This window comes from Thermobia domestica, chromosome 1, assembly GCF_964235325.1.
Source record: "Thermobia domestica chromosome 1, izTheDome1.hap1.1, whole genome shotgun sequence".
Classification (NCBI taxonomy): Eukaryota; Metazoa; Arthropoda; class Insecta; order Zygentoma; family Lepismatidae; genus Thermobia; species Thermobia domestica.
The window spans coordinates 397357701-397372319 of record NC_137454.1 but is presented as its reverse complement, the minus strand read 5'-3'; the positions used below and the strand labels follow the sequence as shown (position 1 = coordinate 397372319).

At 35.4% G+C, this 14619-nt stretch overlaps 1 protein-coding gene across 1 annotated transcript in view; it reads left to right on the top strand.

Moving 5' to 3' along the window:
* LOC145682948 (uncharacterized) overlaps nt 1–4150 on the top strand; it is a 666209-nt gene extending 662059 nt beyond the window's left edge. Inside the window, exon 13 of the mRNA XM_081754309.1 lies at nt 2505–4150. Within this exon, the coding sequence (XP_081610435.1) occupies nt 2505–2653 (149 nt within the window). The 3' untranslated portion in view covers nt 2654–4150. The remainder of the gene's footprint in view (nt 1–2504) is intronic.
* The last annotated feature ends 10469 nt before the right edge of the window (nt 4151–14619 follow it).

Below are 14619 nucleotides of genomic sequence, written 5' to 3'. Positions count from 1 at the left end.
TGGGGGGGTTCAATTCGGGGCATTAGCCCTGGGACGCAGCTGGTTGAGAGTATGTAGGAGGCGCCATTTCAATGAAAAATTGCCAGGAAGGGGGCAGATACGTCTTTGCCCCGGGCGCAATATTTCGTAGATCCGGTCCTGACTACTGTAAAGTAATAAAAATACAACTTCAAATTGTTGAGAATTTTGATGTCCTACGAGGATTTTTGAATGTACAAAAGAAGGATGTGAGGTTGTTAAAAGACAGAAAATCTTCATTAAAATACAACTTTGTAAAAGACAACGAAGACTTGTGTAGTATACTTGGTTGGATTTGATTTTACCTTTCCTTTCTGCAGGATATGTGGACTTATATCTTATTTTTTACTGTTTAGTATGATTTATCCTTTACTTTTTAGCACAAAAACAAGTGTTTTTTAAAAATCTTTTTCTAATTTTATTCTCTACATTTTATTCATAATGAAATATTTTTTTATTTATAGTTTATTCTATTTCATACATGACTTAATGGTAGAGCGCTACCTCTGATGCGTACTGTCTCTAGCCAAGTAAGTTTGTGTTGGACAATATCGTGTTGATGGGTTTTATCAAGTACACCTATTTCCTTCCACATTCTCATTCTACCGATTCTTCCATCATCGTTCATTTGCCTTTATCATCCGTCTTCCTTAGCGTAAAGGGCGTAATCATGGGATGTTGAACTGAAAGAGTACTTATATTTCATATATGTATATGTTGTTTCTTGTGCGGTCCATAAATGACTTTTAGTTAAAAATATAAGTACCAGGCAGTCAAAGAAGGTATTTTGTTCCAGCTCTCTATTTCCACAATGTAAGTACACCTTTATTTAATCACCTTCAAATAGGCATCTCCGGAACATATACACTTGCTCCTGCTCTTGCCGTTGCTGGAAACACTGACGAAAGGCCTTTTTTGGTGTCTTCTGAAGTTCAACCGTCACGTCGAGCTCCTCCGTGGCTAAGCGGTTAGCGTATGCGCTTTTGGCATGGGATGCCCGGGTTCGATTCCCGGCGGGAGCTCATGTGGTTCGGATTCCATGTTAATCAGTAGGTCCACGTCTCGCTGCTGAACGGGACATTAAACTCAAAATGAAGCCAACTCAACTCAACCGTCACGTTAGTTTTTATCACTTCTACCGTGGCGAAACTGTTACCGATGCTGTTTTCCTTAAAGCGTTGTAACTGTAAATTGTTTTTAAGGCTATCAAAGTAGGTCTCTGAAACGGATTTCCTCAAGTTGCACATGAAATTGATGTTTACGCTTTCCTGGAAATGATCACCACATACTCCCGTTCAGCTACATTACTCGTACACCGCTATGACCTGTTCACACTTGTCAGATTCATAATTAGGCAATCTAAGGACTGTACTCTACAAGACTCACTGTGATTGCATCAGAATGCCAAAACTACAAAATTCCGGAAACGTTTTGACTGCCCCTCGTATATGGAAGCAACGTATTGTCTCGAGGTATGTCTGTGTGCAAAATTATATCATGATATGACGTCGGGAAATGATATATTATCGTTGCAAGATTTGAAGACATGAACCACTATGAGGTAAAGAAAAGCATGTAAAAGTGCGACTGTATTGGAAAAGGATCCGATACAGCAAGCCCCAGATACTCGGATTCGATTGCCAACACGAGTGTATTATTTCACAATTTAACACATTGCTATACGAAATTGTATTTTACCCATTCTAATTTTGAACCCAGGGCCTCGTCAAGCTTACGTACAGGGTGTTTCAAAACAACGTTTGGGAGGTGATTCCTGACACCAAGATAAGACAAAAAAAGTATAGACCAAACATGGGTGCCCAAATGCTTCCATTCGGAGTTATAGGCTGCTGAAAAAAAAAACTTTAAAGGTCCGTAGCCCCAAAATTATGGGAAAACTATCGTAGTTGGGTCAGGACTTCACTTAGGAACTAGTATGTGCCCTATCCAGAAATACATGTTCGAATCCTAAGGTACTCACGCAACAATTTTTATAATAGTAGTTTGGCTATGGGCATAAAATATGAAGTACTCACCAACTACCTCACCAATGTATTTTTGGATAGGGCACATACTAGTTCCTGACTGAAGTCTTGACTCCACTACGATAGTTTTCCTGTAGTTTTGGAGCTAGGGACCTTTTAAAGTTTTTTTAAATGTTTTCAGCAGCCTATAACTCTGAAAGGAAGCATTTGCGCACTCAGGTTGTGCTATACTTTTTGTCTTATCTTAGTGTCAGGAATCACCTCCCAAACATCAATGTTGTTTTGAAACACCCTATATAAATATTCCCAGGCAATTTACGCTTGCATGCTGTTATCGTACACATTATGTGATAGATAGGACATTGGGCAAAACCCTGTATTTGATTTCTGAAAATCTTATATGACGTTCTTACTGTTAGAAAAGAAACGCTATTTTTAATAGAACAGCGAGCAGTTTTGTATTTTATTATTATTATTTTTTTTTTCATTTTCTCTTTGCAGGAAAGCATTATGGGAAAAGCGTTGATTGGATGGATGCGACAGGAAAAGAGTTGGCGTTATGGCAGAGTATGTTGGAGAGGCCAAATTTCTGGGTCGAAGGATGTCTAACGCTTCGGCCATCTTTAGAACATAGACAAGCGTCTTCCTAGCAGCAGCAGCAAAAGATATCATTGAACTATTAAATGAATTTTAAGAAATGAAAGAATGCTGCAATTTGTGAAAATAATAAACAATTTTTTTGTTTTTGTTTTGGAAAACTCAAGTGATTATCAAAAAAGAAAAAAATGAATGTTTTTTTTTTGTGTGTACGTGTGTTTCTTTTCGGTTTTTTCTTCAAGAAAAAAAAGTGTTCTGGAAAGGGGGAGAGAAAAGATTTTACAATGTTCCTAGTAGTATATTTGTTAGTCTGTGATGTTTGAGCGCGTACAGATGATTGAAAAAAAAAAAAATGCACAGAATATCGACGGATAACAAAGGAAAAGTGCTATTTTTTTTTGTGCGTGAAGATCTCGGAAAAGTCGGCGTATCAACATATTCCAGGCAGTTTTTTTTAAAAAAAAAAAACAAAGAAAAAAATGTGCGTGACATATATCTATGCCTCCTCCAATAAGCAGAACATATTTCTGACTTTAAAGAATGGGATAAGAATGCAATTTATGTGTTTGCATATGTGCATGTATGTATGCGAAAAGAATTTCCAGTGTGGATGTAAAATGGTGCGTTACGAATTCCAATTAAAAAAAGGTTTAAAAAATTATATCTATATAGATACACAGAAAGGCCATCAGAAGTGCCATGTATAATGTGTTTGTGTGTTGAATGATACGATATATATATATATATATATATATATAGGTATGTGTGCGCGTGCGTTTGTGATAAGGTATTTACCTTTTTCTTTTTTTAATAAAACAAAATAATTGATCATTTTCAAACAGATATTCGTATGTTTATGGGAGAAAATAGTTTATGTTTTATTAAAATAAAATAGCAGATTAATTATTTTGCAGCTGTTTTTTTCTGATTCTCAAATATTTTGGTGCTGGCTGCGGTTTTTTTTAAAAGAAAACGTTTGCAGCATTCATATATGAATATATACATATACAAACCAGTTATATTTTTTTGGAGAAGAAAATATTTTGTAAAAAAAAAAGTTTATCTTTCAAATTGTATTGGTGAATTCTTCAAACAAATTATTTTTTTCGCGATTTTTCTTTTAAAAATGTATTAAATAAGTTATCCAGTAATAGATGAAACCTCTGTAAAGTGAGGCAGGCCTCTTTTAAGATGTATTAATTAAAAAAAAAAAATGAATTATTCGAGGCGGTACACTGTTTCCTTTGTTTATTTGTTTGCCATAAAATACTATTATTTGCTTTAAAAACCTGATGAGTGTTGCTTTTGTAGATACTGTTTTAATTGTAGCTTAATGAATCCACAGAACACACGCTGTATATATTATTATTATTTTTATTTTTCCAAAAAACTACATTCCGTTTATATACTTAATATATGATTTTAAAACATGTGTGGAATAAGTGTACCTACTTTCCAATGTTGTTTTGAAATCTTGCAAATTCTCATTTTGTTATGTACAGAAACTTCATGAAGATGATCGAAAGTCAATACAAGTAATGCCTTTCTTTTATCGTTTTTCTTTTCTTGTTTTTCCTGATTTCCCATACCATTCGTCAAGTAGGGTTGCCATCTGTCCCGAATTAGACGGGACATCCTAAATTTTAAAGAAATTTTCAGCGTACCGAATTATGCCTAAGAGAGACGCATTATATGGCGGAACGTCAAATTATCAGTGGCGGTTTCTCTTAATGCTGGCATGTTTGATCAAATCTGCTTTCAAAATTTTCAATTTTTATTTGTGCTAAATCACTTTTCGTTTTATTGTCAACATCATCTTTCTGTTTTCTTCAGTCGAGTGTGAGAGTGATGGATTTCTTATTGAGGTAACTTTTTTAGGGTAAGTTTCCTTTACAATGACGGAGAAACAAGTAGAATAAGAAGAAGCACGAGAAATTTACTTCGGTAACATTATCCATTAAGATTATTGGATTATTCAATTACCTATCCATTTTCAGTTAAACACAGAAGACATTGCACTATGCTAAAGATAGAGAATTGTGGCTTTTGCTGGTCGCCAACTTCTGTCTTGGAGAAGTCACATCAAGATGATATGATGATCTTAGAAAGGACACTGTTTTTCACCGTCATACCCAATTGAAGAAAACATTCATGAATCCTGAGAGTTATCGACAAATTCAAACAAACAGCAGAGATATCCATAAAAAAAAAAAAAAAAAAAAAAAAAAAAAAAAAAAAAAAAAATCTTTACAAAATAAGAAGTGTTTGAGTATGAGATGTATATGTGAATTTGAGGCCACTCTTTCGCGCATTTATTGTGTGGTCGTGTTTCCTGTCTTAACAAGGAAAGTATCAATGAGCTCATATCGAAACCTACCATAAAATTTCACTCAGAGGAAGGAGGTCGCACAGAAAGACCACACACAAAAAAGCAGCTGCGTTTTCGAAGTGGAATTAACCAAAATGGCAGATTGAAATGTCGCGTATCCATGTCGACAATTGCACAATACGTTCAGTACTAGCCCTTGTAAACTGCCTGTTAATAATAAAAAGACAAGAACAATGTGGGTACGTACTATACCTAAGGGGAGGTCGTACGGTAAGGTGAACCTTGATGGCAGCAGCCATTTTGAAATCTGCCATCTTGAATTCAGGTCAACTTTTGTAAATAGGAATAGGGCAATATGATACATGATTTTGGGCTAGAATGTAAGGAGAAAAACAATGGTAGCAATAGTTTTAAGATACGTGCATTTGGTAAATCGTTATAGGCATATTTATTGTGTGTTTCTATGTGAACAACTCCCGAATGAAGCAACTGTCCACAATTTGTAAAATACAAAAATATAGGAAACATCCTCTATATTTTCCCAATTTGTCCCAAATGTTGTTGAGCAAAGCTACACACTTGTAGGAGATTAGTCTGCAAATTTGGTTCAACGGAAATTATCGAGTAGGAGTTACATTTTAATGGCGACAACTTATTTGTGGACAGCTGCTTCATTCGGGAGTTGTGCACATGGAAACATACACAATAAATATGCCTATAACGATTTAACAAATGCATGTATCTTAAAACTGTTGCTACCATTTGTTTTTCTGCTTAAATTATAGCCCAAAATCATGTATCATATTGCCCTATTCCTATTTACAAAACTTGATTTGCATTCAAGATGGCGGATTTCTAGATTGCTGCCGTCAAAGTTCACCTTACTGTACGACTTCCCCTTAGGTATAGTATGTACCTACATTGTTGTTATTGACTTTTCCTTATTAACAGGCAGTTTACAAGGGCTAGTACTGAACGTATTGTGCAATTGTCGACATGGATACGCGACATTTCAATCTGCCATTTTGGTTAATTCCACTTCAAAAACGCAGCTGCTTTTTTGTGTGTGGTCTTTCTGTGGGACTTCCTTCCTCTGAGTGAAATTTTACGTTTCGATATGAGCTTATTGATACTTCCCTTGTAAGTTAAAAATCTTCTTTCATCCTTCGTAACATGATGTTCGGTAACTTCATAGAGGAAAAAAATTGTCCGAAGTCGGAATGCATTCTTCATGAAGAAGCCTTTGTATGATTTCATGCCTTCGCAGAAGCGGAGACACATTTTTGCTCCCAGATTAAGTAGAATGTGCTGTCGCGTTGTAATCCAATTGGAATTACCGTAGGCTGCTAAAATTGCCACCGCACAGTCCTCGACTGCAAGCCAACTGCTGTAATCGAGTTGCAGTTGGTCCCCAGCCCCAATGTTGCGAAGATAGACAATGCATAGTTCATGAAAGCGATGTCTATATAGTCTAGGCATCAACTTGACAAAAGTGCTCTCTTTTTCGAGTTTAAGGGCAAATCATGTAACAATTTGGCATCCGATATTTTTTGAATATATTCCCATCACTGATCACAAAAATGCCGTATGCCAGAAAAAATATCTCAAGGGAAAGGACGGGAGAGCCGAAATTTTAACCGTTTCTATTATTCACAATATCTCCGTAACCATTAGAGCTAGAGCATCCTAACTTTTTTTCTTTGTTTGTCTAATTGTCTTCTACAATTTAATTTTAGTGCATTTTTGAGCTAAATATAATGCTTTACTTATTATTTTCATTTTTACGCAGTATTGGGTGCACGTGACGTCAGTTTTTTAGTCTCATTCTTTACAAGATCAAATTCGAAAAAATGTTTCCTCTAAAAAAAAGTTCGTCATTTTATGCTTTTTCAAAAAATGTATACTTATATTAGTATAGGACTAACAGTGTCTGTGTTATAAGTTACTTTATTCTGTGGTGTGCGAAACTGATCACGGCGCGGCCCAAGAGTTATTTTCCCACAAACGGTTGATACTAGCAGCTGATGATTATGATCTTGTCTGCTTGCAAGTATATAATCCTGATGATTAAGTCTCCCTATAATCTAATTGAAAATATCCATTTTTAATATCAATTGAGGGGCTTTTCGGAAAATAACCCTTGTCAAAACGCAAAATTTCTCTGAAGGAAAAGAGAGCTTTCCCTAGTACACAGTATGCGAAACTGCAAATCTGTTTATACGTGTCTCTGATACCTTGTAAAACATGTACAAACATGCAGCTTTCTATTCATTTTGCTGAAAGAAGTCTTGTTTTAACAAGGGTTGGTTTTACTATAAGTCCTTCGATTTATGTACTACAATGGTACTGAACGAAATAGAGAAAGAACCAAATTTCAAAATTGTCTTCAAGAGAATCATGAACAATTTTCCATCCACTTTATATATATATATATATATATATATATATATATATATATATATATTGAAACATGGCTAAATAGCAGTTATGTTTAGCTTGATTTCATCTATCCCTTTGGTCATTATGAGACCGATAGATGTCTAGATTTTGGGGTATCTTGTCCACCACCAGCAACGTACGCTGGAATATGAAAGTAAATTTCATCTGAAAGATAACTCTACAACTAAAGCATGTGGGAAATGTAGCTCATGGTATTTAGAAATCATAACTCATACTCAAATTTGCTTTTAAAAGTGCAGCAGATAAGGAAAGGAAAATTAAGTATAAGAGTAATTAGTCTGGCGTAGTCATTTATTGTTTCGACGAAATAAACTGTACCTTCTTCAAAGATAGTAACTCCATTCTTCTCTTCCTCTTGCTGGCTCGTTGCTGTTCTTACAACTCCAAACGAAGTACCCCGAGAAACACTCACCATCCAGTTTTGTTTCCCGGACTGAGGCCTCAAACCACACCTCCTGATTTCCTCAATACCAAATATGGTCACTCCATAACTCACCTCCTCCTAACACCGTGTTCGTGACGTCACATGAGTCAAAACGTTTGAGAGTCGAAGACCTCACACGCTGGGGACTTCACCTCCAAATCCTGAATTGTACTTTCTAAGGAATTTCAAGTGCGAAGCTAAATCTCAGCGAAAAGTAGAAAATACAAAATACACACTTAATAATCGTTGACGTAGTTACCAGACAATAACTTTTAGTTGAGGCAATCAAATGAGTCAGCTAGAGAAGAGCTAACTGGGCGCTCGAAATATTTACAAATAAGTTGAATGTGAGCAATGTCCTCAAACGCAGACTAGTGACACTGCCAAGAAATGGAAACGTAGCCAGACACAGGTAGAAAGTTGATAAGTTGCACAAAGGTAGGAAAACAAACAAGGGTAGTGACTTTATATGAGGTTAAAGGAATCTGCTATTGCACTTATCTTTTAATAAAACACAAAGGTATACAAAAATGCTTCTAAGAAGCTTGAGACTACATAATTGAACTTTCCGAGGAAAGAAAAAATAAAAATAATCCAGCGAAGTAGATGTCGTAAATCCAAAAGTCCGTCGATGGAATCGAAGCAGGGACCTCCGACTTATAGTATCGTAACAATATAATATTACCATCTTTCCCTATTAATATTTACTGTAACGGTAAGAAAAAAAGCATAAAATAAGATATGCCTAACATATTTTATAAATGATCCGTTTGTAAACTTAATTCTAATTTACAGAAGAAGTACTTGCCTATTATTAAGATTGTATACAGTTGCTAAAATACAATAAATCTATAAGAAGAAACGTAATGGAAGGAAAGCATATGCTTAAGAAATCTTTACACTGACACACACACACACACACAAAAAAAAAAAAAAGAAAAGAAAAAAAACGCATGTGACATACGTAAAACGTAGGTTACATGTGTAAATCCTATAGTTTTTGGACTTAACGTACAGCAAACTTATAACTGAAAAAGTATATTTTATACGTACTTTCTGTACAAGTGTTCCGAATAAACGTACTTTTCGTACGAACGAAAGAACTGTATATAGGCGGTCAGGATCTCATATACAGATAAATGTATGTAACATGTAGCTGGCTTATGTAACATACGTATACCTATGTAATATACACAAGGCTGTTAGATGTCAGACATCCTGCAACGGTATTATCTAACATCTAAGCTGGAAAAGTATGAAGCATATGGATAACGTACGCTTCGTACTGACTTCCGTTGTAAATATAAGGATTCCGTATATTTGTACAATATACCGCTGTCCGGATAACGGATTTTTCTTAGTGTACACAAGAGAACAAATTATTTGATTTCTAGAATTAGTTCTCAATAATGTTATGCCACTCTTATATCTCGAAAAACATTTTTAAAAAATTGTGCTGTGCTGTCTGTAATGCATCATTCAGTCTTCTTCATCATTCTGTTCATTAACTGCTGTTGAATTTTTACACTCACTCGGACAACTACACATTGGAGTGCACAAGAAACCACGATTCTTACATTTACATTAAGTTTCTGACATCTACACACAGCAATCTCTAAACAAGCCTTGGGAACATCTTCGAGTGTTTTTAAAACTAGCTTCAGAATTTGGTCTCCCAAATATCATCAAGAGTCTTCTGGGTTTGATAGATCGATCTCACACTTATGAACTGTTTGGTAATGGGATCTCTTTATATGTTGTTTCAGAGCATCACTAGTTGGAGGTAATCTCTCCAGGCTGCATTTTTTTTTAAAAGTAGGAGCCTAGCTTCATCACAGATCTTCAAATTAACCTTGAGGATCTTTGTGAAAAACAATTCTGCAGATTCAATAGTGCTTGCTGATAAAGGAATCTATGCAGGAGACTGTTGTCTTTTCGTTTGATCTTCATTCCGCAGTCAGTGTTTACAGCGAGTAAGTGTTCACTGACTTGGGAATGTGGATCAAACGAAAGGACAACAGTCTCCTGCATGAGTTGATAGTTAAAACAAGAATAAACAGAATCCAATATCATTGATATAGCAAACAACAAGAGCAATGAGTACTTACGGACTTTGTGTCAAGTGTGCATTTTGACTTTTCTTGTCTTCTGCTGGTAGCGGCATTCTTCACCAGTGCTGCTGTGGGTATGATAAGACAGTGTTACAACTAGAGGAAAGAAACAAGCTTGAAAGCCTTGACTGGACTAACTATTCATCCTACTTTATTTTACTTCACAACAACGAATTTTCAGTTGAATTTGTGAACAAAACACCTCCTAGAGTATGACGTAATTACTTAATACTTTGACCCCCTTCTGCTCAAAAACACAAAACGCGCTTTCTTGTGTGTTATGGTATACTAAAGGACTAACTATTCCCAAAATTTCATTTTTATTTTATTTTTTTTTTAATTTTTATTTATTTATTTATTTTTTTTTTACCCAGGCCCATTTGGAGATATAGGACAGTGAAACATGCCAACTTGGCATAATTCCCCAAATTTACGATTTTTTTCCAGGCCTTTGAGAGCAGCTACAGGTCTGTAAATTTTTGTGTATTAACTTATGGCCCCAGACTACATGCATACAGACCTCTATGTCAGTTGTTTCCTCTTCCCAAACATGTCTTCAATCTCCAAAAATGTTGCTATTTTAGGCCCTGATTTCACACCCTTCAAGTGGTTTTAGGCAAAAATGTTAGAGATCAAAGTTTTAGCTCTGCACGAGTTGGAGACGTCCAGCAATTTTCAATTTGCTAGGACAAATACATGCTGAGATATTCAAAACAACGTAAACGCCCAAAATCGAAAAAAAAAAAAAAAAAAAAAAAAAAGCAAAATGGCAGCAGCCGCTGCGTCGCCAAGCGATGTTGTAAAAAATAATTAATTGTGGTTTTGAAGTACCCTGATATAGGATAAACATTCATGAAAAAATTATTTTTTTTTGAAAAGGTCGAGGGGCAATTTTTCTTTTTTCTCGATCACTTAGCATGGATTGACCCATATATATTAATCATCAGCTGCTAATATCAACCGTTTGTGGGAAGGTAGCTCTTGGGCCGTGTCGTGATCAGTTTCGCACACGACAGAATAAAGTCACTTTCAACACAGGCATTATTAGTCCTACACTAATATAAGTATACATTTTGAAAGAGCATAAAATGACGAAAAACTTTTAGAGGAAACGTTGTTTCGAATTCGATCTTGTAAAGAATCTGGATTAAAAAACTGACGTCACGCGCAACTAATACTGCGTAAAAATGAAAATAACAAGAAAAGCATTATATTTAGCTCAAAAATGCACTAAAATTAAATTGTAGAAGACAATTAGACAAACAAAATAAAAGAAGTTTGGATGCTCTAGCTTTAATAGTTACAGAGATATAGTGAATAATAGAAACTGCTAAAATTTCTGCTCCCCCCTCCTCCCTTCCCGTGACGTGTTTTTTCTGGCATCCGGCATTTTTGTGATCAGTGATGGGTATATATTCAAAAAATATCAGATGCCAAATTGTTACATGATTTGCCCTTAGAACTTATTTCCGAAAGTTTCTGATTTGACATTGAACGACATGTAGTGCCATCTACGGAAGAAATAATATATCATTTCAACTTCAGCTGCGTCAGTTTGTTAATAGCATTTGAAAAAGCATTTCAGAATCATCTTGAAGTTGCAGTCTTGCACTGCAGCCTGTGCGAGCTCAGTGCACAGCAACTTAATTCAAATAACTGCCTCCAACGAACTGACGCAGCTTCAGACTTGAACTAATACATTATTTTTCCTATAGATGACACTGTATGCATTGGACGGCTTATTAGTAGTGGCGTGTATTTCAATATCAGACTTGAAACTTTTGCAGATTTGAATGAAGAATGAAATGGATGTAAACATGTTCATTACATAAAAATGCTAAATTAATTTCGTAGCTATCCCGAAAATACTATTGCCAAGATCCCGATTATTTTTGGGTATGAATTTTATCATCACTGAGTTGATTTAATGATTTCGGATATTTCTACATTCTAACCTACTGGGAACATGAGGCAAATATATTAATAGTTTCGGAAACTTTGGACATACTGGCTGGAAATGTAGTAAATGAGGACTTCTAATTACACATAATAAAATTTTCTCATGCAGTTGCAATTATTTTCGGAACTCCACACTGAAAAAGGTAGGAAATGTGGGTATTATTATTATTATTTAAAGAGCCTTTGGACGTAGCAAACAATATGAGCATTTCGGAGGGTTTTTTTTTCTTTCTTTCTTTCTTTACAATTGAAAGTTGTCCCAAGAGTTCATCAAAGCCTAGTCTAGTGGCCAGTGCGTTCCCCTTTGCTGCATGTTGTCCCGGTTTCGATTATCAGTCATAGTTATTTCCATTTTCATTATAGAATCTAGCCCATAAATCTCAACTTCTACTTTATAATTTTTTCGGTAATAACAAAAGAAAAACTCACCGGGTGTCAATCTTAAGTGCAGTACTGAAATTTGTGTTGCCCAAACCAACAATACTTCCAGTCTACTGGGACTGAAAGCTAATTGCAACTTCAGTTCATTTGGAGAGACGTTACCAATCACTGTTTACAACTACGAACAAACTGTTCGTCAGTCTCCGCTCTTACTTATCTTATTTTTATGATAATACAATGTATGGAATGAATTTAGCAATAACTGGAACGACTTGTGAGAAAATACTTTTGACATTACTTTTTGCTTGGGTATTAGATTCTAATGGGTTTTTTCATTGTTGGCAAAAAGTAGTTTTTTCAACGGTAATTTTTTCATTTTATTTATACATACCGACATACATGGCTTTAAGCCCGTCACGCATGAGGGATGATGTCCCTCGGCGAGGACAGTATCCGGGGAAGGGACAAGACCCTTGGATTTGTATGTTACGTACTATCCTGACCTTTGCCTGGTATGAATGAGAAAAACTTAGGAAAAACCTTACCCAGGACGGCTGGCCTGGAAAAAAAAAATGTTACACCTTTTCGACCGAGTGTCCCCATCGGGAATCGAACTGTAAATTTAGATGAAGTAAGAAATGCTATTGATGATAAATCTGGGTTGATTGGAGTTAACGCCCCTTTCCACCAAGAGCCCATTCTCGCTTTGGAACCATGTCCAATTTAATGAAATAAAATTTGACCAAAGCAAACAGTTATTAGTAATAATGTGTTCAGTTTCGGCAACATACCATTGCCTTGATCAGACACAGAGTAATATTTCTGATATATTATTCCAACACAACACCTAAAAATGAAAATACAACAAAGCATATCATGTGTGTCAGCTCTCGAACTCTTTGATTAGTTTTTAGTACGTTTTTTAAGCACCGAGGACAGTGGTGGAAGTGAGACGGTATGCGGTGGTATGCCATACCACCTCTTGTTTTTCAGTAATGAGGACTTACCGTCTCTGGTTTTTCAGTGATCAAGACAATATTTAAATAACAGGTATGTTGAGTCAAAATCATAATAAAACATACCGCTTCTGCTTTTTTTCTACTTCGAACACTGACTGAGGACGTATATAAAACGGAACATGCTACTCAGCTCAAAAATGGGATCCCATCAGGTATCAAACTTAGGATCACATGTACCGAAAGCACGCAGATTAACCCATTTTCTACGAAAACAAGAATTTTAGGAATGATTAAAAAAAAAGTCAAAAGATTGCGATCTTGGCCAAGAATTAGTTTTTGGATCAAGAGTCACAAAATTTTTGAATGGCCCCATTTTTTTTTTTTTTTTTTTTTTTTTTTTTAAACGGAATAAGCACATCATACTGAGTTAAATGATAGTTTGAGTTTGGCTACCCTACATGTAGTTCTCCAGATATAAGACCTAGAAGAAATTTTTTTTTGACTGAAATATAATGGATCTTTTGATCCAAAAACTCTGATTTTGAGTAGCCAAGCAATATTTAAGGTAAGAAAATCCTAAGTGGTAAACTATAGCTCTTACTTTTGCAGTATATTTCAATTTCAAGTGTAACTACATGGTTAGAACGCGTGGTCCAGGGTTTGATTCTTGATGTAAACAGTTTTCGAGGTTTAACTTAATAATATGAAAGGCAAACTGGTAAGAGAGGCACTCATGTCTTAAATGGTCGAATTACCTATTATTATTTTATCCATTACGCACCTAGGGTTTAACCCTTTATTTGGCCCTTTTGCTTACAAGCAATATTGCTTTTCATTGCATTATAAATATGAATAATAACTTCAGTGATGGTTTAATTGGCATTATTGCTTTCATACAATACTCATATACATTATTTGCGGATTATTTGTTTAGGTAGTTCCAATCTTCATCAATAGGGCACACTTAAATTCAGTACTACAGATGCTTTATTTCCCGAGTTTCGAGAAAGCTTTATTAATATTATTATTATTGTTTCTTGGTCTGTATGAAGGTATTTCAACGAAACTGCTGCTAATTACACTTTCTGAGAAATATTCCTAATTGTAATTGACCATAAAGACTCATAAATTGCTTCGTGTGGAGTATTGTTCCGTATGGTCAGAAAAATGGACATTACGCAAAAATGATTAGAAACGACTGGAAGCTCTGGAAATGTGGGTGTGAAGAAGAATGGAGAGAATTAATCGGGTCAAGCGGAAAACGAATGAGAGGGTGTTAGAAACGGTGGGTGAGAAAAGAATAACTTTAGATATTATTAAGAAGAGGAAGAGAAACTGGTTGAGACATTGGATAAGAAGGAACTGTATCATGAGGGATGTGCTAGAGGGTATGGTG